This window comes from Takifugu flavidus, unplaced genomic scaffold, assembly GCF_003711565.1.
Source record: "Takifugu flavidus isolate HTHZ2018 unplaced genomic scaffold, ASM371156v2 ctg352, whole genome shotgun sequence".
Classification (NCBI taxonomy): Eukaryota; Metazoa; Chordata; class Actinopteri; order Tetraodontiformes; family Tetraodontidae; genus Takifugu; species Takifugu flavidus.
In genome coordinates this window covers 1-27194 of record NW_026621978.1, presented here as the reverse complement: position 1 = coordinate 27194, position 27194 = coordinate 1, and the positions used below count along the sequence as shown (strand labels likewise).

Sequence of the window (27194 nt, the reverse complement as noted above, 5' to 3'; positions counted from 1 at the left end):
CGGAGCCTCTGTGGACGCACGAAGGAGCCGCGTCTGGGCTGGAGACTCGCTGATGCTGCGCTGACAACCACCGTCAGTGACAAGCTAGCGAGAGTGAGCTCACGAGACCGGAAATTAGAGGATAAGAAATTGTGAAAATTTAGAGGATGAATTATACCTGGTGGTATCTGATCTTGAATGGCAAATTGAAAGAGTTTTTATAGGGAAGTGAAATAATGTTTGGACCTCTTATCAGGCAAAGAGAAAGTTGCTAGAAAACTGCTCTAAAAACACCACCTCAGGGGGACTATATCCAAATCTCTCCGTTTACTGATGGGGCGTTGAAACGTCAATACGCGGATTCATACATTTAGAACTGGACGTTGCACCAGAACTGGAAGCACGGACTGATACATTTTTAACACCGGTCCTGCTTCAGCCCTCCGGGGTTTAATAACAAAATACGAAAAATATGAAAATTTTAATTTTGGAAACATTGTTGTCGTTGTTCGACTTGCCGGCTTTTGCAAAATTGCTAAATACGCGCTAGCATGCATGTTTTAAGCTATCGTAGCGGTATGTTTTACCATGCCCGCGCCCTATAATCCGGAGCGCCTGATGTATGTGTTAAATACAGAAATAGCACCCGTAACTGAGGCTGCACCTTTTAATACGGTGCGCCCTTTGGTCGCGAACATACGGTATATAGAACATAGGGCACGTTTGTGCGTGATATCACTCCGCGTCTGCGCAACGACCACAACCTCCTATCTTTAGTATTGCTTCGCCAACTGGTGGTCTTCTGGGTTGAGGATAACGGTGATCTATATGTAGCTATATGTAGCTATAGCGTCATTGGCCTCCACTCCAGCCACTCCTGGTAGTTCCTCAAAAACACTGAGTTTCTAGTGGATGCACAATCTGTGGAAGCCAACATAGAAAGTTCTGAAGAGCCAAAGTTCTTGCAACAAAAATATAGTCCCCAATTAGCTTGTTTTGTTATCACACGACCCCGTCCCCATTATCTTAAGAGAATATAAAAGAATGAGTGGAGACAGAAGAGAGAATGAGACGTTTTTGGCGCGTGTCGCTCTTGATTTAGTGTTTATTTTTGCAGTAAACTTAAAGGAGGCCTTTTCCCTTTATGTTTGATTCCATTCAAGCTGATATTCCATTCTTGACATCTTTACATTCACACTATTCATGGGAGATTTATTAGGTCATTTTGCTTCTTTTTATTTCCTATTTCCCACATTTATTCATAGTTTATATTAGATTGCAATAAATCCTATAACATTGAACAGATTGACTAAAGTCAAATGACCTGCGGTTCCCACCGATAGCCGTCATTCTGATGGGTTTTTGCTGGCTGCAGCTGAAATATTCCAATGCTCCATGTCACAGAGACAGTAAATACTAAACCCTAAAGATTCTGAAGGCATGATGTAAAATAGTAACGTATAATACAGACATTTGAAGAGACATTTAAGAGAATGTTTCCATGCTTATAAGAGTGGCCGAGGAGCCATTTAGAACTTTATAAAGATGCATTGTGTGATACCAGGAACTAATTTAACTTCAAGGCGAAGCTGCTTCTGCTTTGTCGACCATCGATTGATCTCCTGAAAGTCCACCAGCGCTTTTTAAAAACTGAATTTTTCATCTCTGGAGGGAGTAGACGGCAGATGTTTCCACAGATGCTCTTCACCAGTGGTCAGTGAGTGATGCAGCAGATGAGCGGGAGTTGACTGGCTTCAACCAGCTACCGTCTCAATGTCTCCAGCCCATAGTGTGGATTCTCTAGGAGATCAGACAGCAGCTTCACTCCTGAATCCTTCAGCTGGTTCCCACCCAGGTCCAGTTCTCTGAGATGGGAGGGATTGGACCTCAGCGCCGAGGCCAGAGAGCCACAGCTGATCTCTGATAAGCTGCAGCCACTTAATCTAAATAAAGAAGGGAAACTCTTATAAGGTTATAAGTGAAACCAGTATTCATCTGAAAGGTTAATCAAAGCCATGATCTGTAAATATTTAATTTAGTTACAGGTTAAAAAATGATAGTAATATGTAATTGCCACAATTCCAACCTCTCAGGTTTGCACTGTTCCAGAGGAGAATATATATTGTTATGGCCCTCACGCTTCCCAGGTTCTCCCACCTCTTTCCCTCCCATCTCATCATGGAGATCCATCTCACCTGTGGCTCATCTTTAAAGGCACAACCTGTCTTAGATGACTTCCTGTCTCCCTCACCATCTCCCTCCTCGTTGGCTGGTGTCTACCAGGCACCCTCACCTAGTTTTGTCTAATTTTGGTTACCATCTGTCGTTTTTTTCATTGTCCTTAAATCAATTTATCATGAATAAGTGGTCCCCGTGTGGCCCTCCCTCATGAAGGAACTGGGCACAACACACACACTCAGAAAGTGTGAGGACCCTCGGATGGAATAATGGACATTTTTGAGAATGGTGTTTACCTCAGAGTTTCCAGTCGGCAGTTTGGATCCTGGAGAAAACCACAGAGCAGCTTCACTCCTGGATCCTTCAGCTGGTTCCGACTCAGGTCCAGTTCTCTGAGATGGAGGGATTGGACCTCAGCGCCGAGGCCAGAGAGCCACAGCTGATCTCTGATAAACTGCAGTAACGCAATCTGAAAAATGCAGGATGAGGTTATACGGTGCAGGTCTGCATGTTATCTGCGTCAGTACTAAACCTACGTTAGTTCTTAGTTGGGTCAGACCTGAATTCACGATATTCCAAGGAATGTTTTTAATGTGGTGCATCACAGCAGTGTTGAGAACAGCCTCACTTCACCATCTTAGCAGCTGGTATATAGGTAGAAAAATGAAGACTGACCTGAGCGTCTCCAGTTTACAGTTTGGACTCTCCAGTCCAGAACAGAGCTGCTTCACTCCTGAATCCTGCAACGTGTTGAAGCTCAGGTCCAGAACCCTCAGATGGGAGAGGTTGGACTTCAGAGCTGAGGCCACAGAATCACAGCTGGTCTTGGATAAACTGCAGTCCCATAGGCTAAAATAACAATTATTTTGAGAGAAGACAAATAAAAATCAACATGTACCAGAGCAAAACACAGCTTACAAGCAACAAACCTCTGGTCCTGCACCGGCTTATCTGCCGTATGTTCCTATTTTGGGTTCTTTCAGGGCGGTTGGACAAGATCTACACCGTATGTAAAGTGTGTGTGGGTCAAAATACCTTCCAGGTTGTGAGACCACATTTCTCAATAGCACTCAACTCTTGTCAGGAGTTGGGACAAAGCGACCCACTCCTGATAGCTTGTGGGCTAGGGTTAGGGTTAGTGCTCTGGCCCCCACTGATAAACTGGGATATTACAGCAACAACATAGTTAAAAAGTATCTATAAAATTGACTTTCAATGGCTCATTTAAATTCATACTACACTTCTCTTCTCCAAAAGTCAGTGGAGTTTATCTTGAAGCCTTTCATTGTTTAGTTGTTATGTCGAAGATAAAAGAAAGCTGACCTGAGAATCTCCAGCTTACAGAAAGCTTCAGATCTTCATGAAGGTTTCTGTGGTTGGACTGACCTGCTGCCCCTTTAAGAGGGAGGCAGGTTTGGGCTTCTGGCTGGAATGAAGCCACCTAAGATGAGAATGACTGCAGGCTTTCGGTACCAAGGTTTAACAGGGTGCTCACTTCACACTTGGGCTTTTCTCTTTTTTGGGATGGCTTTTCTCAGTAGAGAAGGGGCATGGCACACTGCAGCAGCTTTCTTTTTGGGGTTTCTAGTTTTCCTTCTGATCTTTAAAAGACAGGAAGAACCATTTTTGATTGGTCTGAATGTTTGGGCAGTTTTGTGGCCAGCCTAAAATAAAACAAGACAAATCTACAACTGATACTTCCTTTCTAGTCATTGATGACCATCCTCACATGGGACAGATTTCCACAACCAATTTAATACTGCAAATCTGTCCTGTGTGGTCTTTTTTCTGAGAACTGTAACACTACGTTTATAACAAAGATCAAACATGTAAACATTTATTGTCTAACTAGTTACACTTGGGAAAGTACTGGATCATCTCTGACTGACCTGAGAGTCTCCAGCTCACAGAGAGGATCCTGGAGAAAACCACAGAGCAGCTTCACTCCTGGATCCTTCAGCTGGTTCTGACTCAGGTCCAGAACCCTCAGATGGGAGAGGTTGGACCTCAGAGCTGAGGCCACAGAATCACAGCTGGTCTTGGATAAACTGCAGCCACTTAGGCTAAAATAACAATTATTTTGAGAGAAGACAAATAAAAATCAACATGTACCAGAGCAAAACACAGCTTACAAGCAACAAACCTCTGGTCCTGCACCGGCTTATCTGCCGTATGTTCGTATTTTGGGTTCTTTCAGGGCGGTTGGACAAGATCTACAGCGTATGTAAAGTGTGTGTGGGTCAAAATACCTTCCAAGTTTGTGAAACCACATTTCTCAATAGCACTCAACTCTTGTCAGGAGTTGGGACAAAGCGACCCACTCCTGATAGCTTGTGGGCTAGGGTTAGGGTTAGTGCTCTGGCCCCCACTGATAAACTGGGATATTACAGCAACAACATAGTTAAAAAGTATCTATAAAATTGACTTTCAATGGCTCATTTAAATTCATACTACACTTCTCTTCTCCAAAAGTCAGTGGAGTTTATCTTGAAGCCTTTCATTGTTTAGTTGTGATGTCGAAGATAAAAGAAAGCTGACCTGAGAGTCTCCAGCTTACAGAGAGGATCCTGGAGAAAACCACAGAGCCGCTTCACTCCTGGATCCTTCAGCTGGTTCTGACTCAGGTCCAGAACCCTCAAATGGGAGGGATTGGACCTTAGCGCCGAGGCCAGAGAGCCACAGCTGGTCTCTGATAAACTGCAGTGTGACAGCCTGGATAAGGAATCATGGCCAGAAATGATCTCTTATTGGAGGAAAAGTCATATTACACTTGCTCAAAATCATTATTTCATTTTATTATATTATTTAATCAGGGCCCTTGGAGTCAGGAGAGCTCTGGCCCCCACTAATAAACTGGGATATTACAGCCTTTCATTGTTTAGTTGTTATGTCGAAGATAAAAGGAAGCTGACCTGAGAGTCTCCAGCTTACAGAGAGGATCCTGGAGAAAACCACAGAGCTGCTTCACTGCTGGATCCTTCAGCTGGTTAAAACTCAGCTCCAGAACCCTCAGATGGGAGGGATTGGACCTCAGCACCGAGGCCAGAGAGTCACAGCTGATCTCTGATAAACTGCAGTGTGACAGCCTGGAAAAGGAATAAATGGGGCAAATAAAAACACATTTCTAAATCTGAAAATGAAGAGAAAAGCAGAAAATGTAAAGAAATTTAGAAAAGACCAACAGAGGCCTCCTGACCTGAGCGTCTCCAGTCTGCAGTTTGGATGCATCATTGCAGAAGACAGTAACTTTACAACGGCATCTGTCAGGCTTTGGTTCCTGCTTAAGTCCAGCTCCCGTAGATGAGAAGGGTTTGACGTCATTGCTGAGGCCACAACTTCCCAATGACTCGTTGAAAGAAAACTACCAGACAGTCTGTTGTGTATGAAACAAAAATAGTGAGTCAAACTTTGGGATTTCTCATCAACTTATCTGAGAATCTACCTCAACACAAATGTAGCTCATTTCCTGGAAAAGCTAAATTCAACACCGTAGAGCAACAGTTTGAACGACCATCAGATCTGAAATGCAACTGAATTATTCTCAACATTTGTCTTATTTTAGAACAGCCCATAATTACTCAATATTTAAAATGATTATAGCAAATGGTTTAAAGAAACGTGCATCTTTTTATCTGTCTATCGGCTCTTTGGATATTTTGCATTTCATCCAATTTGTACGATGGTGGGTCAAGTCTTAATTCAGCGATCCGATCGATGACATCAGAGTCTCTGGTTGCATCGATTGCCCTCAGCTTCTGTTCTATCTGCCTGTTTCCCTTCACATCATTTTCACTGCACCTTTTGTTGCTAGTGATGAAGTTGCCCCCTAACGGTGTGGAAAGGCTCAAACAACTTTGTGGGTCACATAAAGGCTCCAAATGGAACCGCCACAAAGACCTAAAACACCCATTTAAACCAACGAGGCCGGCTGTTTTTACGTTGAACAAATGAAGCAAAATAGTCACGTGTCATTAGTTAAAATGTGTTTTCCTGTTGTTTGAATACGATGTATACAAACAAACAAAAGTTATAAATGACATGACAGTAATTTCATGATAGTCAGTTAACTTGTGGCTCCTATTATTCCTGCCTTATGTTGGTTTGTCTGGATTGACCTTTGAACTTATATCCAGCCAGTGTTGAACATTTCTGGATGAATTGTTGTTGTTTTTAATTTATGGACGCTGCAATGGAGATAAAGAATTGAAGGAATGACCACTGGAGGGGGTATTGCTGCCTGACATGATCCACTCGCTTGATTTAAATGCCGATGTCCGGGCCCAAAAATCTTTACTTACTGGAACTTCCTGCAGTTCCTCACAGCTGGAATCAGGCGACGTCGTCCCTCCTCTGAGGTGTTGTACTGCAGCAGGTTCAGCTCATCCAGAACCTCCTCTGACATCTGCAGCAGGTAGGCCAGAGCTGAACAGTGGATCACTGACAGTTCCCTCTCTGATTTCTTCCCTGACTTCAGGAACTCTTGGATCTCCTGATGGATTGACTGATCCTTCATCTCCATCAGACAGTGGAAGATGTTGATGCTTCTGTCTGGGGAGATTTCATCACTGTTCACCTCCTTCAGGTTGTTGAGGACCTTCTGGATGGTTTCTGGGTGGCTGTCCCTCTGATCCAACAGTCCACCCAAGATCCTCTGATTGGACTCCAGAGAGAGACCATGAAGGAAGCGAACAAACAAGTCCAGGTGGCCATTTTCACTTTTGAGAGATTTCATTAGTGCTCTCCTGAGGAAGTCATCAAGAGATGTGACTGGATCATTATTTAACAACCCAGCAAACCTGGAAAAGGGGTTTGGTTTCGAATATTTTAGGAACTGATTTATAACCACTGTGTCTTTCCTGGTGTAACGGTGGAACATGTAGACGGCAGCCAGAAACTCCTGGATGCTCAGATGAACAAAGCAGTAGACTGATTTCTGGAAGATCACACTCTCTCTTTTGAAGATCTCTGTACAAACTCCTGAGTACACCGACACCTCGGAGACGTCCAGTCCACATCGCTCCAGGTCTTCTGAGTAGAACATGATGTTTCCTTTCTCCAGATGTTCAAACGCCAGCCGACCCAACTTCAGAAGGAGTTCTTTATCAGCCTCAGTCAGTTCCTCTGGTCTCTGCTTTCCTCCATACTTCTGCTTCTTCCTCTTTATCTGAACCCTCAGGAAGTGTGAGTAGAGGTCAGTCAGGGTTTGGGGCAGCTCTCCTCTCTGGTCTCTGGTCATCATGTCCTCCAGAACTATAGCAGTGATCCAGCAGAAAACTGGGATCAGACACATGATGTGGAGGCTCCTGGAGGCCTTGATGTGTGAGATGATTCTCTTGGACAGATCTTCATCACTGAACCTCCTCCTGAAGTACTCCTCCTTCTGGGAGTCAGTGAAGCCTCGTACTTCTGTGATCCTGTCAACACACGAGGGAGGAATCTGATAGGCTGCTGCAGGTCTGGACGTGATCCAGATGAGAGCTGAGGGAAGCAGGTTCCCCTGGATGAGGTTCACCAGGAGCACGTCAACGGACGATACTTGTGTGACATCAGAGATGAGCTGATGCTTGTTGAAACCCAGTGAAAATCTGCTTTCATCCAGGCCATCAAAGATGAACAGAAGTTTCCAGACAGATCTTCTGCTCTGATCTTCTGTAATGTTGGATGGAAAACATGAAGCAGTGAGAGAAGACTGTGCTGCTCATCTCTGATCAAGTTCAGCTCCCTCCATGAGAGCGGAAGCACCAGACTGATGTCTTGGTTCTCCAAACCTTCTGCCCAGTCCAGACTGAACTTCTGCACTGAGAAGGTTTTTCCAACGCCGGCGACACCGTTGGTCAGAACCACTCTGATGTGTCTCTGTTGCTCAGATAAGACTTTGAAGATGTCCTGGCACTTGATTGGAGTGTCCTGGATGTTCTTCTTGGAGGTTCTCTCAAGCTGTCTCACCCATGTTGTGTGTCCACCTCCTCACTTTGTCCCTCAGTGATGTAGAGCTCAGTGTAGATCTTGTTCAGCAGGGTTCCACTTCCTGCTTCATGAGTTCCTTCAGTCACATGTTCACATCTTCTCTTCAGACTCATCTTATGACCTTCTATCACCTCCTGCAGATCACCTCCTGAACATAAGTAAACCAATGATTTCCATCTATAATAAATCATCAACACAACTACAAATTCATGACATCACAAATTAAATCTCATATTGAACAGTTTTACTTTGTTTGGGCTTCATTTCAGCATCTCCAGATCTGCTTCCAGCTTGTGAACAAGAGGACTCTCCTGGTGGAGCTGACTGGTCCCAGTTTGATAGGATGTGCTCCCCCCTCTCACTATGAAACACATCTCTATTAGTCCTTTGATTTATAGGATGAAAGAACCTGATCACGACTCAATATTGTTCCAGCATTTATGTCTGAATTCATCTTTCAGTTTAAAACATGATTCTTGTTTCTAATCAACAATATTCACATTAAGTCTGTAACTATATGACTGTCTGAGGTTTAAGTGTTAAACATCTCCAATAATAAACTCACAACCTGCTGCTGTTAATGTGACTAACAGCTGCCACACAAACACATCATCACGCTTTAGTTTTCTTACATTTCCTCTGAACTTCTGAAGTCTATTGCTCCATATTTGGAGTGGTCACTCTTCAGGGACACACAGCTGGGCACTGTGGACTCTGCTCTGTCCTCGTCCATCCTGAGGAAACATCAGAAATAGTGATGAGACTGTGATGAAGGTAAATAATCTGTAGAGGTTGTAGTTAAATAATCCCAATTCACTGCATTTTTATCAAACAGGAACATTTCTATTACATTCTGAATAACAACTGAATCAATAAATCAATGATGTCTCTGTATAATTTTCATGTTTTCAGAGTTTAAGCTGTTTTTTTAACTGTTCCCTGCAGTGAGAAAAGAACTGGCTCCTTTTCCAGCCCCTCATCCTGCAGCACTGAATGTGCTCTAAAGTTCTTTCCAGAGCAAACGTCTCTGCACTTGCAGCAACATGTTGTAGTCATGGATCCGTGAGGAGAACCGCATACAGGAAACGCCCCAACTTTGATCCCAAAACCCAACTGGTGGCCAATGGTGGTCCGGCAACGACGGGGACGCTGGTCCATCGGCCCGACAACACTGGTTTTCCACAGGCCAACATGGTGAAAGGACTGTCTTCAGCTCAGCCACTAAATTATCTGGTGCTACATAAACATGCTAGTCAGGACTTTTTAACTTCCCTCCTTTGTTCCCCTCTTCAATTATTTCTATAATCCAAGTCCTCAAAGATCACTGCTCTATTTAAAATAGATGAAAGAAATGACACCCACTCCTGCATTTCTTTCACAGTGGTTCCACAACATAGAACAATAAACCACTGTGAGAAAACGTGCAACATGAACCAAAAATCCTGTTGGGTCCTGTGATCCTGTGTGGATGTATTTATTATTATTATTTATTATTATTTATTATTATGTGGATGTTATTTTTAAAGTTTTTTGTCTTAAATAATACCAAAATATCCAGCTGTAACCTGGACAGTTGAACAACTCTAATACCTCTAAGAGCTTTTCACCTGTCACAAAAATGTCGCTCTTCCTGCTTCGTCTGAACAGAATAGTTTCACTTTAACTTTTAAAACCTAATCAACAGCCTTATGGCGTATACATTACTACCATTAAAGCGTTCTGGGAGGGTTTAAAGTTCTTTTAGGATCAGTAGCAAAGAGCAGAAAAATAAACTAAACTTCACTTAGAAAGACTATTCAACTATAACTAAAGCCAGACTATAAGAAAGTTAAATAAGACCTATTCATTTATAATGTACAGTGATCCCTCGCTATATCGCGGTTCATCTTTCGCGGCTTCGCTGATTCACGGATTTTTTTTGCGAGTCGTTCATTGCAGTTCTCAAATATAATCGAAGGTGGCATATCCGTTTATAAAAATCTTCTTGCTCAGAAAAAGAAAGAGCGCCAACAACTACCCATAACAATGTTCTTCTCTCGGAGAAAGACTCCTGCGCCTTCAGTAGAAACAGACGCTCCAGCGGAGCGGAGTCAGGACGAAGAGGCACAGCTGGGACTGGGAAATACGCGAGTGACAATGTTTCCAACCTTGTATTAGTAGATTAAAATTATTGTTTTAAACAAATTTTGGGCTTTAAAACAGGTTTTGATTTTTGGTTTCATTCTATAGTTCAGTATTGCATTGTAAAATAATAAAAAAATATAAAGATGACTACTTCACGGATTTCACTTTTCGCGTGTTATTTTTGGAACGCAACTCCCGCGATAAACGAGGGATCACTGTATAACGATGTTTTGTGCTGAAACTCATTAACTCAATGAAGTCTCATTGATTCAAATCTTGATTTTATCTCCAAACACAACTGTCAATTCTTTTCAATAATGCTCTTCGTTTCCACTCACCTTGTCGGTCTTCAGTCTTCCTGCTTAGTCTGAAAGGAATACTTTGAAAAACTGGTTTGTTGAGTTCCCAGTTTCTGGGACCATTGTTGCTGGTGTCTACCTGCAGGGGGCGTGAAGGAGCCGCTCATCAGCCACAGCTGGCCCCGCAGACACACGCACCTGCGGTCTCTCTTCAATCTCCCGTTAGATTTAAGGACAGAACTCCCGTCTGCCAGCGGCGGAGTGTTTTCGTCCTCATCGCCAAACCCTGACTTCTGTGGCTTGACTATTAGTTTTCCGAGCGGACTTGTTTTGGACTCAGTCGAGGTCTCTCCGCCTCTCTGTGAACGCGGACCGAACTGTTCTTGTTCACTTTAAAATAAAGACGCTTTTCGGACACCATTCTCCACCAGTATTCAACCTCGTTAACTAAATAAGATTTATGATGCTTCAGATTTAGAAAGACTGGTAAAAGCAGCATATTTCTGCAGCCCTGGAGTCCAGGAGGAGCAGCAGAGGTCAGAATCTGTCGGAGCGCGTTTAACTATTGTCCGCAGTTCCACGCGTGTCCACCGGGTGGCGGTAAAGCACCACATGATATTACTCCTTTTTGGAACTTCTTCAGCCGCGTTGAGCTTTAAATCTTCACCTGTCGCTCCCTTTAAGCTCTAAACTCTGCGGTTCGATGTGTAGTTTGTTGGTTTGAATATTTTTGATGAATTCTGATGACAACTGAAACTGTCAATGACCAATAGAAAGTTCGTCCATTGTTCTACTGCGTCACACATTTTCATTATTTATTGTCATTTTTGGGTCTAAACTGGACCACTTCTGTGAGCTGTTTTGCTTTTTCTGTGGACCAGATGTTCCAGGCAGGTTCCATCATCGGACACAGACGGAGACAGGTCACGTGACAACAGTCAGCCTTTAGTTCTTATTACAGGAGGATCTGGTTTATATACAGACACGTATCTGCAAAATACTAAAAAGTCTATGAACCCAAAGTACTAAAAAGTCTACATCCACGCACACGCATGTATTAAGTGTTTATACACACGTGTGCGCGTACGTGCACACTGTATATTCATCTAATAACTGTCAGTTTCTAAAACACCAAAGTAGAGTCACTGAGGCACGGCTTCACCTCCTTTACACCGAGGTTTCCCTGAGCAGGTGTGATGAACTGTTGCAGAAGGAAAACCATGGAACATGTTAATAACCGGACACAACAACACTCAGGTTTATTGTCTGACGGCATCAGTGTCTCTGGTTGCATCTGTCTGAGGAGCATTGTGAAACCAGGAGCAGTGTAAATGAGGGGGGGGCAGTGAGTGGATGCTGCATTCATCAAACACACAATAGTCAGAAGAGAAGAAGGAAGAACAGAAGCCCGTGTTCCTCAGTGTTGGTGTGGAGACACCTGTTTGGAGGAGCAGGAAGCAGGCTGGACTCTTCCAGCTGGCTTTAATGCCACTTCTCTTCTGAGAACCTCCCAGCAGCTTTCTCTCCACCATCTTTTTACGCTGAAGGGTTTTGATCATTTCAGGTCAGATGTTCTTGGACTGAGGTTAAACATCTTGTGCTCGGAGCGAACCGACGATCCTCTAAAGTCAGGCATCCTAAAGGTGGATGTTTTCTGAGGCCTGGAGGCTTTAAAGTGCCGCTTTTACGAAAACAGCCCTTCAGCACAGCAGCCTGGAATACAGTTCTGGAGAACACCTGTTCCCAACAGAACCTGTTTAAAACGGGACCAGTAAAGATGCCCGGCGTGACCACGACCACGGGGAGAGAGGGGGGGGGGGGGGGGGGCAGAGACAGGCGGTAACGCCGCTGCCCACCGATTCACCTGGAAACAACAAAAACCCCAGCAGCTTGGACCCAATATGGCAGCGTGTTCCTCAAAAACGCTCCTCAAACTCTCCCCACAGCTTCATTGCTAAACAGGATTTGGGTTTTTTGTCCGTGCTAAATGGAAAGTGTTTGTCCTTTGGTGGTCCAACAGGACCACGATTTGGATGGATGGATGATTTGATGTTATTGAGAATAAAAACAGCTGAAAATGGAAGCGGAGATGTTTCAGAGCACCAGAGTTCAGAAAGAGTTTCTAATCAAACACCGCCTGTTGGAATGATGAATGGATGAATTTTTATTTAATTTAGACTAATTTAGACTAATTTTAACATCCTTTATGCCAGTTCCATAGAGCGTGCGCACACACACACACTAGCAAAGATGATATCCAAACAACAAATAAATGGGAGTCAAAAGAAATCATTTAAAGCTCATATGTGAGAGTCAAGGTCGAGGGTTTTCTATGGCCCCCGGGATGATATTGATTTATTATTAGAACCGGCCCACAGGCCGCAGATGTTTTACACAGGCCAATACTACATTTCCCACAATGCAACGGTGACAGTCTGAGCGGGAGGTGGCTTCATTTCATTATTTATCAGTAGTCATTAGCATAACAGCAAACGTTAACTTTCAGATACCCATAAAATGGCAAAACGGAAGGTGGACACTGAGAACCGGGGGTTCAAACAAGGTGGGAGTGGGAGTACATGTTCATGGAGGCAGCTGGGAAACCTGGGTGTCTTCTGTGTGGAGAAAGGGTGGCGGTAATGAAAGAATATCATCTGAGACGGCATCATGAAGTTAAACACGCGGACAAAGACAAGAATATGGACATGGAACAAAAGCTACAGAAGGTTGAGGAGTTAAAACCAGGCCTCAAATCTGGAGAGGCTCTGTTCAGAAAAGCCAAATCTCAAAGCGAGGCTGCTGTCAAGGCCAGTTTGATTCTGGCAGAAGAGATCGCTCAATCAGCCCGGCCATTTCCAGAGGGGGATCTCATCAAACACTGCATGCTTAAAGTTTGTGAGCAAGTTTGCCCAGACAAAAGGCAACTCTTTTAAACGGGAGCCTGAGCAGAAACACCATTGTTGTCCCTCAATCTAAAAGAGCAGCTGGAGAAAAAGGGGAAAGATTTCATGGCATCTTCCCTGGCTGTGGATGAGAGCAGCGACATTAGAGGGGACTCCAGCCTCAACGTGACAGAGGAGTTTCTGGCGTTACGTCCTGTGCACGGCACAACCACAGGACAGGATTTGTATGAAGAGGTGTCAAGATGTGGAAATGAGATGGAGCTGCCTCGGGAAAAACTGGTGGGTTGGACAACAGACGGAGCAGCTGCCATGTGTGGACACAGGAGTGGACTGGTGGCCAAGATACGGGAGAAGATGCAGGAGGAAAACGTTACGGCTGAACTGACAGCTCATCATTGCATCATCCACCTGGAATCGTTGTGTGCTGAAGCCCTGAACATGGAACATGGAATGTTCACCATCACGCACGCAGGGAACTTTATCAGAGCCAAAGGTTTAATTCAGCGCCAGTTCAAGGCGTTTCTGAGCCAGTGGCAAACGCAGCGTGGTGATTTGCCCCATCACACTGAGGTGCGATGGCTAAGCCAGGGAAAGGTGCTGCAGAGATGTTTCCAGCTTCCTGAGGAGATCGGATGTTCTTGGACAGCAAAGGGAAAGACACGACTCAACTCCCAGACCAAAGGTTCTTGTGTGAAACGGCTTTTCTGTGGGACATTCGGAGTCATCTGAATGCAATGAAGCTGTAGCTGCAGGGTCGGGGTGGTGTCCCCTCTGATATGTACAGTACAGTGAAGGCCTTTAGAACCAAACACACTCTGTGGGAGGCACAGATGCACAAAGGAAACTTGAGCCACTTTCCCAGCTGCCAGACCCTGAAAGAGAAGCTCTCTACCAGCGTGTTCCCGAGCGCACAGTTTGCTGATTAAATGAGTGTTCTCGCCGCTGACTTCCCACGCCGAGTCACTGACTTAAAAGCACCAAAAAGCAGGTTTGAACTGCTCAGCCGTCCGTTTGAGGTTGAGGTGGAAAGCTCAGCACCAAAGCTCCAAATGGAGGTGATTGAGCTCCAATGCAGTGATGCCCTGAAGGCAACACATGGGGCAGTGGGTGCTGCGGAGTTTGCCCGTTTCCTCCCCGACACACATCCAGGCTGCTCCAACGTTGCCTGTGTTGGGCAGCACAGACCTGCGGGAACAACTGCTTTCTTTGATGAAGCTGAACAAAACATCACACAGAAGTGGACTTCCTGCTGAACACCTTCACTCAATTGTGAGGAGTTCCTCAGCTCAGAGCCGGACCCCCAACATTGATGAACTCGTCCAAAAGATGAGACACCACCAAGTATCAGCCTCAAACAAGTGAACATTAAGGTGCAATAACACATTTACAATTAAGTTCAAGTTTAAAAGTTAAAGGTAAATTTAGCCCACTTTTGCGAAATGAGAAAATCTACTGATGGTGCCTTGAATACTGCTTCATTCATTTAATGTTCATGTTATGGGGATTTTTATAGAAAGCAAATTTGTCTTTTGTGCCTCTTGAAAATTAAAAATGACTGACAGAGCCATAAGAAACTATTGCTTTATTTATCTGATCATATTGTAAAATATTTGTGAGGTTTTCAGTTGGTTCAGTTTGGTTCACTAGACCAGGGGTCACCAACACGTTGCCCGCGGGCACCCGGTCGCCCATCGGCCTGTTCTAAAAATAGCTCAAATAGCACCACTGACCAATGAGCTGCATCTCATTTATTTTGTTTGCTATTCTTGTTTAAATCACACATAAACTGGAAATAACAATATATTAAAAAAAACTTTAAAAAATGTTTAATATAAATGAACTATGACCTAGTATAGTTCAAAGGTCAGTATGATGCGCAGGACCAAAACGTAGCGTCTACGCAGATCGCTACGATCAAACAGCCGAGCGGGCGCAGCCAAAACGAGGAGACGACTGACCCATAAAAAGATGGCAGAAAAAAGAAAGAAGACAGATCATTTTCACCACGAAAGTTTCTTTCTCCTTAAGAGAAGAACTTCTCACACTACTGTCCCTAAAGACAACTACGAGGGGAGTTGACACATATAACGAGGGGAGTTGACACATATAACGAGGGGAGTTGACACATATAACGCGGTGAAGGAGTTTTTGGTGGAAAAAAACTGCCGCTGCAAAAGCTGGTATCAGTGACTACAGACGGGGCTCCCGCTGTGAGCGGTCGTCGCAAAAGCCAACTCAAGGCGGCAGAGTCCTGAATTGAAAACAATATCTAAAGAACTCAAGTATCATACTAACAACAGTAATATTCCATCTGTCTATCCCCAACTGAATTAACTCCCCACCTATCTCATCAGAATATTTGTAACAGAATAAGCAGATAACGTAGCATTTCCCTGTTCATATCTGCGACTTGCAATTTAGAATTTGTCAATAAAACTATGCTATGACACAAACTACAGTTTAATAGACTGCTGTGCTCCTAAAACGAGCAGCATTTGTGGCTCATGAACCTCACAGACACTGCTTTGCTCTTCAAACATTTTTATGATCGTGAATTTTTCAATCAAATATCTTCCGTTTGATAATGCCCAAAGCGGGATTCGAACTCTCCCTCTGGGGTCTTCAGGAGGTTTCAACCAGGTTGTCTGTTACAGCGATTCTCGACTGGCCCGCACCGGCCTGGGATCGATCCCTGGCCATGGCACATTGCTTTTAACTTGATTTCATTTATCGGAGTTGAATCTTGTTTGATTTTTTTGAAGACGTTTCACCTCTCATCCAAGAGCCGTTCTAGGCAGATTTGATGATATGACGCTCATAGGCTATATAGCCTTTTCTTTTTGGGGGGGGGGATGGATTGGAGGCTGCTCCAACATTGACGTTTGGACGGTGACAAAGCAAAATGGACAACCTCCACCAGAATAAATGTTTCAAGAAAATAAGTTTGAGTTGTATTAACTTCAAAAGGCCATTTTCTTGCGGCTGCTCGCTTACGGCCATACCACCCTGAGAACGCCCGATCTCGTCCGATCTCGGAAGCTAAGCAGGGTCGGGCCTGGTTAGTACTTGGATGGGAGACCGCCTGGGAATACCAGGTGCTGTAAGCTTTTTGCACTCCTCCACTGGGTCAGCAGAGGCCGCCAGTGTTCCTGATAATTATCCAGCCAGATGTTGTTCACTTCTTAAGTACTTCTAACATTGAGATTTAATGTTGCACTATTGTACATCGTTTTAGATTTAATATTTTATGAGTGTGTGTGTGTGTCTGTGTGTGTGTCGCGAGGATGATCGGCGGTGGAGGAGACAGAGGGAGACGGGAGCTTCTTACTCCAAAAATTGATTTTTATTTTCCAAAAATAAAGTGGTGTCAGAAGATGCCAGGTTGAATCCATACAATAACATACAGACCCTGCACACTTTTACACACCACAACTTTGACTCTTTCTCCAACAATTCTTTTTTCTCCAAAATAACAACCAACCAACTCAACATCCCACCCCGTCTGGGGTCTACTCCAGGGCTTCTATAGCTGTAGCCCTCCTACAGGTGAAACCAATTATCAAAATGATTACGCTAACTAATACATTTACAAACTCAAAATAACAATCGAACAGAAAATATAAAATATGCGTAAAACGCCCAAAACAAATTTCCACCATCAAAACCACCCAGTGCATAGTAAAATACATGTTCATCTTACTCTTCTAAAACACCCCCGCTAAAATAGATTGTGCCGTAGCACCTCGCGAAACCCCTCCATGTATACAATCATTGAGCAGTCCATCGGTTTCCCCGAACCAGGAAGTATGTCCTGCTGGTGAGCTATTGAAATATTGGTGCTTTTGATAAATGACAAACAAATAAACCTTGATGCTTTTAAACAGCCATAGTGTGAGTGTGATTCTTTGGGCAATGTTAAACAGACGGGAGGTGACACGGTGAGGCAATATGACGCGCGTTGTTTACTTGGGTGGAACTAATTGTAACATAAATGCCGGTTGGCTATGCCGTGCATGTCGGCTACAATGTATTCCAATAAGAAGCTATGGTAAAAAGTGGTGTGTGTGAAATGCTTCAACCGAGAAAACCAAGACAGAACGGAATGGAAATGAAATGCAAACGTGTCGGCGTAAGTGGCACGGCTCACTCCGTGTGTGTGTGCGTGCGTGTGTCTGTGTATGTGTGTTTGTGTTTGTGTTTAAATAAAATTGAATTTCCCACTTTGGTCCACACTATTGTCAACATTTCTGTCTTCGCAAAAGCCAACTCAAGGCGGCAGAGTCCGGAATTGAAAACAATATCTAAAGAACTCAAGTATCATACTAACAACACTAATATTCCATCTGTCTATCCCCAACTGAATTAACTCCCCACCTATCTCATCAGAATATTTGTAACAGAATAAGCAGATAACGTAGCATTTCCCTGTTCATATCTGCGACTTGCAATTTAGAATTTGTCAATAAAACTATGCTATGACACAAACTACAGTTTAATAGACTGCTGTGCTCCTAAAAAGAGCAGCATTTGTGGCTCATAAACCTCACAGACACTGCTTTGCTCTTTAAACATTTTTATGATGGTGAATTTTTCAATCAAATATCTTCCGTTTGATAATGCCCAAAGCGGGATTCGAACTCTCCCTCTGGGGTCTTCAGGGGTTTCAATCAGGTTGTCTGTTACAGCGATTCTCGACTGGCCCGCACCGGCCCGGGATCGATCCCTGGCCATGGCACATTGCTTTTAACTTGATTTCATTTATCGGAGTTGAATCTTGTTTGATTTGTTTGAAGACGTTTCACCTCTCATCCAAGAGCCGTTCTAGGCAGATTTGATGATATGACGCTCATAGCTTATATAGCCTTTTCTTTTGGGGGGAATGGATTGGAGGCTGCTCCAACATTGACGTTTGGACTGTGACAAAGCAAAATGGACAACCTCCACCAGAATAAGTGTTTCAAGAAAATAAGTTTGAGTTGTATTCACTTCAAAAGGCCATTTTCTTGAGGCTGCTCTCGCTTACGGCCATACCACCCTGAGAACGCCCGATCTCGTCCGATCTCGGAAGCTAAGCAGGGTCGGGCCTGGTTAGTACTTGGATGGGAGACCGCCTGGGAATACCAGGTGCTGTAAGCTTTTTGCACTCCTCCACTGGGTCAGCAGAGGCCGCCAGTGTTCCTGATAATTATCCAGCCAGATGTTATTCACTTCTTAAGTATTTCTAACATTGAGATTTAATGTTGCACTATTGTACATCGTTTTAGATTTAATATTTTATGAGTGTGTGTGTGTCGCAAGGATGATCGGCGGTGGAGGTGACAGAGGGAGACGGGAGCTTCTTTACTCCAAACATTTATTTTCATTTTCCAAAAATAAAGTGGTGTCAGAAGATGCCAGGTTGAATCCATACAATAACATACAGACCCTGCACACTTTTACACACCACAACTTTGACTCTTTCTCCAACAATTCTTTTTTCTCCAAAATAACAACCAACCAACTCAACATCCCACCCCGTCTGGGGCTTACTCCAGGGCTTCTATAGCTGTAGCCCTCCTACAGGTGAAACCAATTATCAAAATTATTACGCTAACTAATACATTTACAAACTCAAAATAACAATCGAACAGAAAATATAAAATATGCGTAAAACGCCCAAAACAAATTTCCACCATCAAAACCACCCAGTGCATAGTAAAATACATGTTCATCTTACTCTTCTAAAACACCCCCGCTAAAATAGATTGTGCCGTAGCACCTCGCGAAACCCCTCCATGTATACAATCATTGAACAGTCCATCGGTTTCCCCGAACCAGGAAGTATGTCCTGCTGGTGAGCTATTGAAATATTGGTGCTTTTGATAAATGACAAACAAATAAACCTTGATGCTTTTAAACAGCCATAGTGTGAGTGTGATTCTTTGGGCAACGTTAAACAGACGGGAGGTGACACGGTGAGGCAATATGACGCGCGTTGTTTACTTGGGTGGAACTAATTGTAACATAAATGCCGGTTGGCCATGCCGTGCATGTCGGCTACATTGTATTCCAATAAGAAGCTATGGTAAAAAGTGGTGTGTGTGAAATGCTTCAACCGAGTAAACCAAGACAGAACGGAATGGAAATGAAATGCAAACGTGTCGGCGTAAGTGGCACGGCTCACTCCGTGTGTGCGTGCGTGTGTCTGTGTATGTGTGTTTGTGTTTGTGTTTAAATAAAATTGAATTTCCCACTTTGGTCCACACTATTGTCAACATTTCTGTCTTCGCAAAAGCCAACTCAAGGCGGCAGAGTCCGGAATTGAAAACAATATCTAAAGAACTCAAGTATCATACTAACAACACTAATATTCCATCTGTCTATCCCCAACTGAATTAACTCCCCACCTATCTCATCAGAATATTTGTAACAGAATAAGCAGATAACGTAGCATTTCCCTGTTCATATCTGCGACTTGCAATTTAGAATTTGTCAATAAAACTATGCTATGACACAAACTACAGTTTAATAGACTGCTGTGCTCCTAAAAAGAGCAGCATTTGTGGCTCATAAACCTCACAGACACTGCTTTGCTCTTTAAACATTTTTATGATGTGTGATTTTTCAATCAAATATCTTCCGTTTGATAATGCCCAAAGCGGGATTCGAACTCTCCCTCTGGGGTCTTCAGGGGTTTCAATCAGGTTGTCTGTTACAGCGATTCTCGACTGGCCGCACCGGCCCGGGATCGATCCCTGGCCATGACACATTGCTTTTAACTTGATTTCATTTATCGGAGTTGAATCTTGTTTGATTTGTTTGAAGACGTTTCACCTCTCATCCAAGAGCCGTTCTAGGCAGATTTGATGATATGACGCTCATAGGCTATATAGCCTTTCTTTTTGGGGGGAATGGATTGGAGGCTGCTCCAACATTGACGTTTGGACTGTGACAAAGCAAAATGGACAACCTCCACCAGAATAAGTGTTTCAAGAAAATAAGTTTGAGTTGTATTCACTTCAAAAGGCCATTTTCTTGAGGCTGCTCTCGCTTACGGCCATACCACCCTGAGAACGCCCGATCTCGTCCGATCTCGGAAGCTAAGCAGGGTCGGGCCTGGTTAGTACTTGGATGGGAGACCGCCTGGGAATACCAGGTGCTGTAAGCTTTTTGCACTCCTCCACTGGGTCAGCAGAGGCCGCCAGTGTTCCTGATAATTATCCAGCCAGATGTTATTCACTTCTTAAGTATTTCTAACATTGAGATTTAATGTTGCACTATTGTACATCGTTTTAGATTTAATATTTTATGAGCGTGTGTGTGTGTGTGTGTCGCAAGGATGATCGGCGGTGGAGGAGACAGAGGGAGACGGGAGCTTCTTTACTCCAAAAATTGATTTTTATTTTCCAAATATAAAGTGGTGTCAGAAGATGCCAGGTTGAATCCATACAATAACATACAGACCCTGCGCACTTTTACACACCACAACTTTGACTCTTTCTCCAACAATTCTTTTTTCTCCAAAATAACAACCAACCAACTCAACATCCCACCCCGTCTGGGGTCTACTACAGGGCTTCTATAGCTGTAGCCCTCCTACAGGTGAAACCAATTATCAAAATTATTACGCTAACTAATACATTTACAAACTCAAAATAACAATCGAACAGAAAATATAAAATATGCGTAAAACGCCCAAAACAAATTTCCACCATCAAAACCACCCAGTGCATAGTAAAATACATGTTCAACTTACTCTTCTAAAACACCCCCGCTAAAATAGATTGTGCCGTAGCACCTCGCGAAACCCCTCCATGTATACAATCATTGAACAGTCCATCGGTTTCCCCGAACCAGGAAGTATGTCCTGCTGGTGAGCTATTGAAATATTGGTGCTTTTGATAAATGACAAACAAATAAACCTTGATGCTTTTAAACAGCCATAGTGTGAGTGTGATTCTTTGGGCAATGTTAAACAGACGGGAGGTGACACGGTGAGGCAATATGACGCGCGTTGTTTACTTGGGTGGAACTAATTGTAACATAAATGCCGGTTGGCCATGCCGTGCATGTCGGCTACAATGTATTCCAATAAGAAGCTATGGTAAAAAGTGGTGTGTGTGAAATGCTTCAACCGAGAAAACCAAGACAGAACGGAATGGAAATGAAAAGCAAACGTGTCGGCGTAAGTGGCACGGCTCACTCCGTGTGTGTGTGTGTGCGTGCGTGTGTCTGTATGTTGTTGTGTTTGTGTTTGTGTTTAAATAAAATTGAATTTCCCACTTTGGTCCACACTATTGTCAACATTTCTGTCTTCGCAAAAGCCAACTCAAGGCGGCAGAGTCCGGAATTGAAAACAATATCTAAAGAACTCAAGTATCATACTAACAACACTAATATTCCATCTGTCTATCCCCAACTGAATTAACTCCCCACCTATCTCATCAGAATATTTGTAACAGAATAAGCAGATAACGTAGCATTTCCCTGTTCATATCTGCGACTTGCAATTTAGAATTTGTCAATAAAACTATGCTATGACACAAACTACAGTTTAATAGACTCATGTGCTCCTAAAAAGAGCAGCATTTGTGGCTCATAAACCTCACAGACACTGCTTTGCTCTTTAAACATTTTTATGATGGTGAATTTTCAATCAAATATCTTCCGTTTGATAATGCCCAAAGCGGGATTCGAACTCTCCCTCTGGGGTCTTCAGGAGGTTTCAATCAGGTTGTCTGTTACAGCGATTCTCGACTGGCCCGCACCGGCCCGGGATCGATCCCTGGCCATGGCACATTGCGTTAACTTGATTTCATTTATCGGAGTTGAATCTTGTTTGATTTTTTTTGAAGACGTTTCACCTCTCATCCAAGAGCCGTTCTAGGCAGATTTGATGATTGACGCTCATAGGCTCTATAGCCTTTTCTTTTGGGGGGGGAATGGATTGGAGGCTGCTCCAACATTGACGTTTGGACTGTGACAAAGCAAAATGGACAACCTCCACCAGAATAAGTGTTTCAAGAAAATAAGTTTGAGTTGTATTAACTTCAAAAGGCCATTTTCTTGCGGCTGCTTTCGCTTACGGCCATACCACCCTGAGAACGCCCGATCTCGTCCGATCTCGGAAGCTAAGCAGGGTCGGGCCTGGTTAGTACTTGGATGGGAGACCGCCTGGGAATACCAGGTGCTGTAAGCTTTTTGCACTCCTCCACTGGGTCAGCAGAGGCCGCCAGTGTTCCTGATAATTATCCAGCCAGATGTTATTCACTTCTTAAGTACTTCTAACATTGAGATTTAATGTTGCACTATTGTACATCGTTTTAGATTTAATATTTTAGCGTGTGCGTGTGTGTGTGTGGTGTCGCAAGGATGATCGGCGGTGGAGGAGACAGAGGGAGACGGGAGCTTCTTTACTCCAAAAATTGATTTTTATTTTCCAAAATAAAGTGGTGTCAGAAGATGCCAGGTTGAATCCATACAATAACATACAGACCCTGCGCACTTTTACACACCACAACTTTGACTCTTTCTCCAACAATTCTTTTTTCTCCAAAATAACAACCAACCAACTCAACATCCCACCCCGTCTGGGGTCTACTACAGGGCTTCTATAGCTGTAGCCCTCCTACAGGTGAAACCAATTATCAAAATTATTACGCTAACTAATACATTTACAAACTCAAAATAACAATCGAACAGAAAATATAAAATATGCGTAAAACGCCCAAAACAAATTTCCACCATCAAAACCACCCAGTGCATAGTAAAATACATGTTCAACTTACTCTTCTAAAACACCCCCGCTAAAATAGATTGTGCCGTAGCACCTCGCGAAACCCCTCCATGTATACAATCATTGAACAGTCCATCGGTTTCCCCGAACCAGGAAGTATGTCCTGCTGGTGAGCTATTGAAATATTGGTGCTTTTGATAAATGACAAACAAATAAACCTCGATGCTTTAAACAGCCATAGTGTGAGTGTGATTCTTTGGGCAATGTAAACAGACGGGAGGTGACACGGTGAGGCAATATGACGCGCGTTGTTTACTTGGGTGGAACTAATTGTAACATAAATGCCGGTTGGCCATGCCGTGCATGTCGGCTACAATGTATTCCAATAAGAAGCTATGGTAAAAAGTGGTGTGTGTGAAATGCTTCAACCGAGAAAACCAAGACAGAACGGAATGGAAATGAAATGCAAACGTGTCGGCGTAAGTGGCACGGCTCACTCCGTGTGTGTGTGCGTGCGTGTGTCTGTGTATGTGTGTTTGTGTTTGTGTTAAATAAAATTGAATTTCCCACTTTGGTCCACACTATTGTCAACATTTCTGTCTTCGCAAAAGCCAACTCAAGGCGGCAGAGTCCGGAAATGAAAACAATATCTAAAGAACTCAAGTATCATACTAACAACACTAATATTCCATCTGTCTATCCCCAACTGAATTAACTCCCCACCTATCTCATCAGAATATTTGTAACAGAATAAGCAGATAACGTAGCATTTCCCTGTTCATATCTGCTACTTGCAATTTAGAATTTGTCAATAAAACTATGCTATGACACAAACTACAGTTTAATTGACTGCTGTGCTCCTAAAAAGAGCAGCATTTGTGGCTCATAAACCTCACAGACACTGCTTTGCTCTTTAAACATTTTTATGATGGATTTTTCAATCAAATATCTTCCGTTTGATAATGCCCAAAGCGGGATTCGAACTCTCCCTCTGGGGTCTTCAGGAGGTTTCAATCAGGTTGTCTGTTACAGCGATTCTCGACTGGCCCGCACCGGCCCGGAATCGATCCCTGGCCATGGCACATTGCTTTTAACTTGATTTCATTTATCGGAGTTGAATCTTGTTTGATTTTTTTGAAGACGTTTCACCTCTCATCCAAGAGCCGTTCTAGGCAGATTTGATGATATGACGCTCATAGGCTATATAGCCTTTTCTTTGGGGGGGAATGGATTGGAGGCTGCTCCAGCATTGACGTTTGGACTGTGACAAAGCAAAATGGACAACCTCCACCAGAATAAATGTTTCAAGAAAATAAGTTTGCGTTGTATTAACTTCAAAAGGCCATTTTCTTGCGGCTGCTCTCGCTTACGGCCATACCACCCTGAGAACGCCCGATCTCGTCCGATCTCGGAAGCTAAGCAGGGTCGGGCCTGGTTAGTACTTGGATGGGAGACCGCCTGGGAATACCAGGTGCTGTAAGCTTTTTGCACTCCTCCACTGGGTCAGCAGAGGCCGCCAGTGTTCCTGATATTATCCAGCCAGATGTTATTCACTTCTTAAGTACTTCTAACATTGAGATTTAATGTTGCACTATTGTACATCGTTTTAGATTTAATATTTTATGAGCGTGTGTGTGTGTGTGTGTCGCAAGGATGATCGGCGGTGGAGGAGACAGAGGGAGACGGGAGCTTCTTTACTCCAAAAATTGATTTTTATTTTCCAAAAATAAAGTGGTGTCAGAAGATGCCAGGTTGAATCCATACAATAACATAAAGACCCTGCACACTTTTACACACCACAACTTTGACTTTTTCTCCAACAATTCTTTTTTCTCCAAAATAACAACCAACCAACTCAACATCCCACCCCGTCTAGTCTACTTCAGGGCTTCTATAGCTGTAGCCCTCCTACAGGTGAAACCAATTATCAAAATTATTACGCTAACTAATACATTTAAAACTCAAAATAACAATCGAACAGAAAATATAAAATATGCGTAAAACCCCAAAAACAAATTTCCACCATCAAAACCACCCAGTGCATAGTAAAAAAAATGTTCAACTTACTCTTCTAAAACACACCCCCGCTAAAATAGATTGTGCCGTAGCACCTCGCGAAACCCCTCCATGTATACAATCATTGAACAGTCCATCGGTTTCCCCGAACCAGGAAGTATGTCTGCTGGTGAGCTATTGAAATATTGGTGCTTTTGATAAATGACAAACAAATAAACCTTGATGCTTTTAAACAGCCATAGTGTGAGTGTGATTCTTTGGGCAACGTTAAACAGACGGGAGGTGACACGGTGAGGCAATATGACGCGCGTTGTTTACTGTGGGTGGAACTAATTGTAACATAAATGCCGGTTGGCCATGCCGTGCATGTCGGCTACAATGTATTCCAATAAGAAGCTATGGTAAAAAGTGGTGTGTGTGAAATGCTTCAACGAGAAAACCAAGACAGAACGGAATGGAAATGAAAAGCAAACGTGTCGGCGTAAGTGGCACGGCTCACTCCGTGTGTGTGTGTGCGTGCGTGTCTGTGTATGTGTGTTTGTGTTTGTTTGTGTTTAAATAAAATTGAATTTCCCACTTTGGTCCACACTATTGTCAACATTTCTGTCTTCGCAAAAGCCAACTCAAGGCGGCAGAGTCCGGAATTGAAAACAATATCTAAAGAACTCAAGTATCATACTAACAACACTAATATTCCATCTGTCTATCCCCAACTGAATTAACTCCCCACCTATCTCATCAGAATATTTGTAACAGAATAAGCAGATAACGTAGCATTTCCCTGTTCATATCTGCGACTTGCAATTTAGAATTTGTCAATAAAACTATGCTATGACACAAACTACAGTTTAATAGACTCTGTGCTCCTAAAAAGAGCAGCATTTGTGGCTCATAAACCTCACAGACACTGCTTTGCTCTTTAAACATTTTTATGATGGTGAATTTTTCAATCAAATATCTTCCGTTTGATAATGCCCAAAGCGGGATTCGAACTCTCCCTCTGGGGTCTTCAGGAGGTTTCAATCAGGTTGTCTGTTACAGCGATTCTCGACTGGCCCGCACCGGCCCGGGATCGATCCCTGGCCATGGCACATTGCTTTTAACTTGATTTCATTTATCGGAGTTGAATCTTGTTTGATTTTTTTGAAGACGTTTCACCTCTCATCCAAGAGCCGTTCTAGGCAGATTTGATGATATGACGCTCATAGGCTATATAGCCTTTTCTTTTGGGGGGGAATGGATTGGAGGCTGCTCCAACATTGACGTTTGGACTGTGACAAAGCAAAATGGACAACCTCCACCAGAATAAGGTTTCAAGAAAATAAGTTTGCGTTGTATTAACTTCAAAAGGCCATTTTCTTGCGGCTGCTCTCGCTTACGGCCATACCACCCTGAGAACGCCCGATCTCGTCCGATCTCGGAAGCTAAGCAGGGTCGGGCCTGGTTAGTACTTGGATGGGAGACCGCCTGGGAATACCAGGTGCTGTAAGCTTTTGCACTCCTCCACTGGGTCAGCAGAGGCCGCCAGTGTTCCTGATAATTATCCAGCCAGATGTTATTCACTTCTTAAGTACTTCTAACATTGAGATTTAATGTTGCACTATTGTACATCGTTTTAGATTTAATATTTTATGAGCGTGTGTGTGTGGGTGTGTGTCGCAAGGATGATCGGCGGTGGAGGAGACAGAGGGAGACGGGAGCTTCTTTACTCCAAAAATTTTTTTATTTTCCAAAAATAAAGTGTGTGTCAGAAGATGCCAGGTTGAATCCATACAATAACATAAAGACCCTGCACACTTTTACACCACAACTTTGACTTTTTCTCCAACAATTCTTTTTTCTCCAAAATAACAACCAACCAACTCAACACCCACCCCGTCTAGGTCTACTCAGGGCTTCTATAGCTGTAGCCCTCCTACAGGTGAAACAATTATCAAAATTATTACGCTAACTAATACATTTACAAACTCAAAATAACAATCGAACAGAAAATATAAAATATGCGTAAAACCC

At 43.4% G+C, this 27194-nt stretch overlaps 1 protein-coding gene and 6 non-coding genes across 7 annotated transcripts; 6 read left to right on the top strand and 1 right to left on the bottom strand.

The window, feature by feature from the left end:
• Positions 1-912: 912 nt before the first annotated feature.
• Positions 913-10643, bottom strand: LOC130520347 (NACHT, LRR and PYD domains-containing protein 12-like). The gene is made up of 11 exons (XM_057024062.1): positions 10587-10643; positions 8757-8858; positions 8373-8485; positions 6456-8272; positions 5354-5530; positions 5070-5243; positions 4047-4220; positions 2833-3006; positions 2454-2626; positions 1233-1922; positions 913-1176 (listed from the first exon to the last, which is right to left on the bottom strand). The coding sequence occupies exons 4-9, from the start codon at positions 7445-7447 to the stop codon at positions 2536-2538; spliced, it is 1782 nt and encodes a 593-aa protein (XP_056880042.1). The 5' UTR covers positions 7448-8272; positions 8373-8485; positions 8757-8858; positions 10587-10643; the 3' UTR covers positions 913-1176; positions 1233-1922; positions 2454-2535.
• A 5795-nt stretch (positions 10644-16438) lies between these two features.
• Positions 16439-16557, top strand: LOC130520349 (5S ribosomal RNA). The gene has a single exon (XR_008948795.1). It is a non-coding gene; the product is annotated as a 5S ribosomal RNA (ribosomal RNA).
• Positions 16558-18467: 1910 nt separating this feature from the next.
• On the top strand, positions 18468-18586 carry LOC130520353 (5S ribosomal RNA). The gene has a single exon (XR_008948799.1). It is a non-coding gene; the product is annotated as a 5S ribosomal RNA (ribosomal RNA).
• A 1892-nt stretch (positions 18587-20478) lies between these two features.
• LOC130520352 (5S ribosomal RNA) lies at positions 20479-20597 on the top strand. Its single transcript, XR_008948798.1, has one exon. It is a non-coding gene; the product is annotated as a 5S ribosomal RNA (ribosomal RNA).
• Positions 20598-22509: 1912 nt separating this feature from the next.
• On the top strand, positions 22510-22628 carry LOC130520351 (5S ribosomal RNA). Its single transcript, XR_008948797.1, has one exon. It is a non-coding gene; the product is annotated as a 5S ribosomal RNA (ribosomal RNA).
• A 1901-nt stretch (positions 22629-24529) lies between these two features.
• LOC130520350 (5S ribosomal RNA) lies at positions 24530-24648 on the top strand. The gene has a single exon (XR_008948796.1). It is a non-coding gene; the product is annotated as a 5S ribosomal RNA (ribosomal RNA).
• A 1906-nt stretch (positions 24649-26554) lies between these two features.
• LOC130520348 (5S ribosomal RNA) lies at positions 26555-26673 on the top strand. The gene has a single exon (XR_008948794.1). It is a non-coding gene; the product is annotated as a 5S ribosomal RNA (ribosomal RNA).
• Positions 26674-27194: the final 521 nt, after the last annotated feature.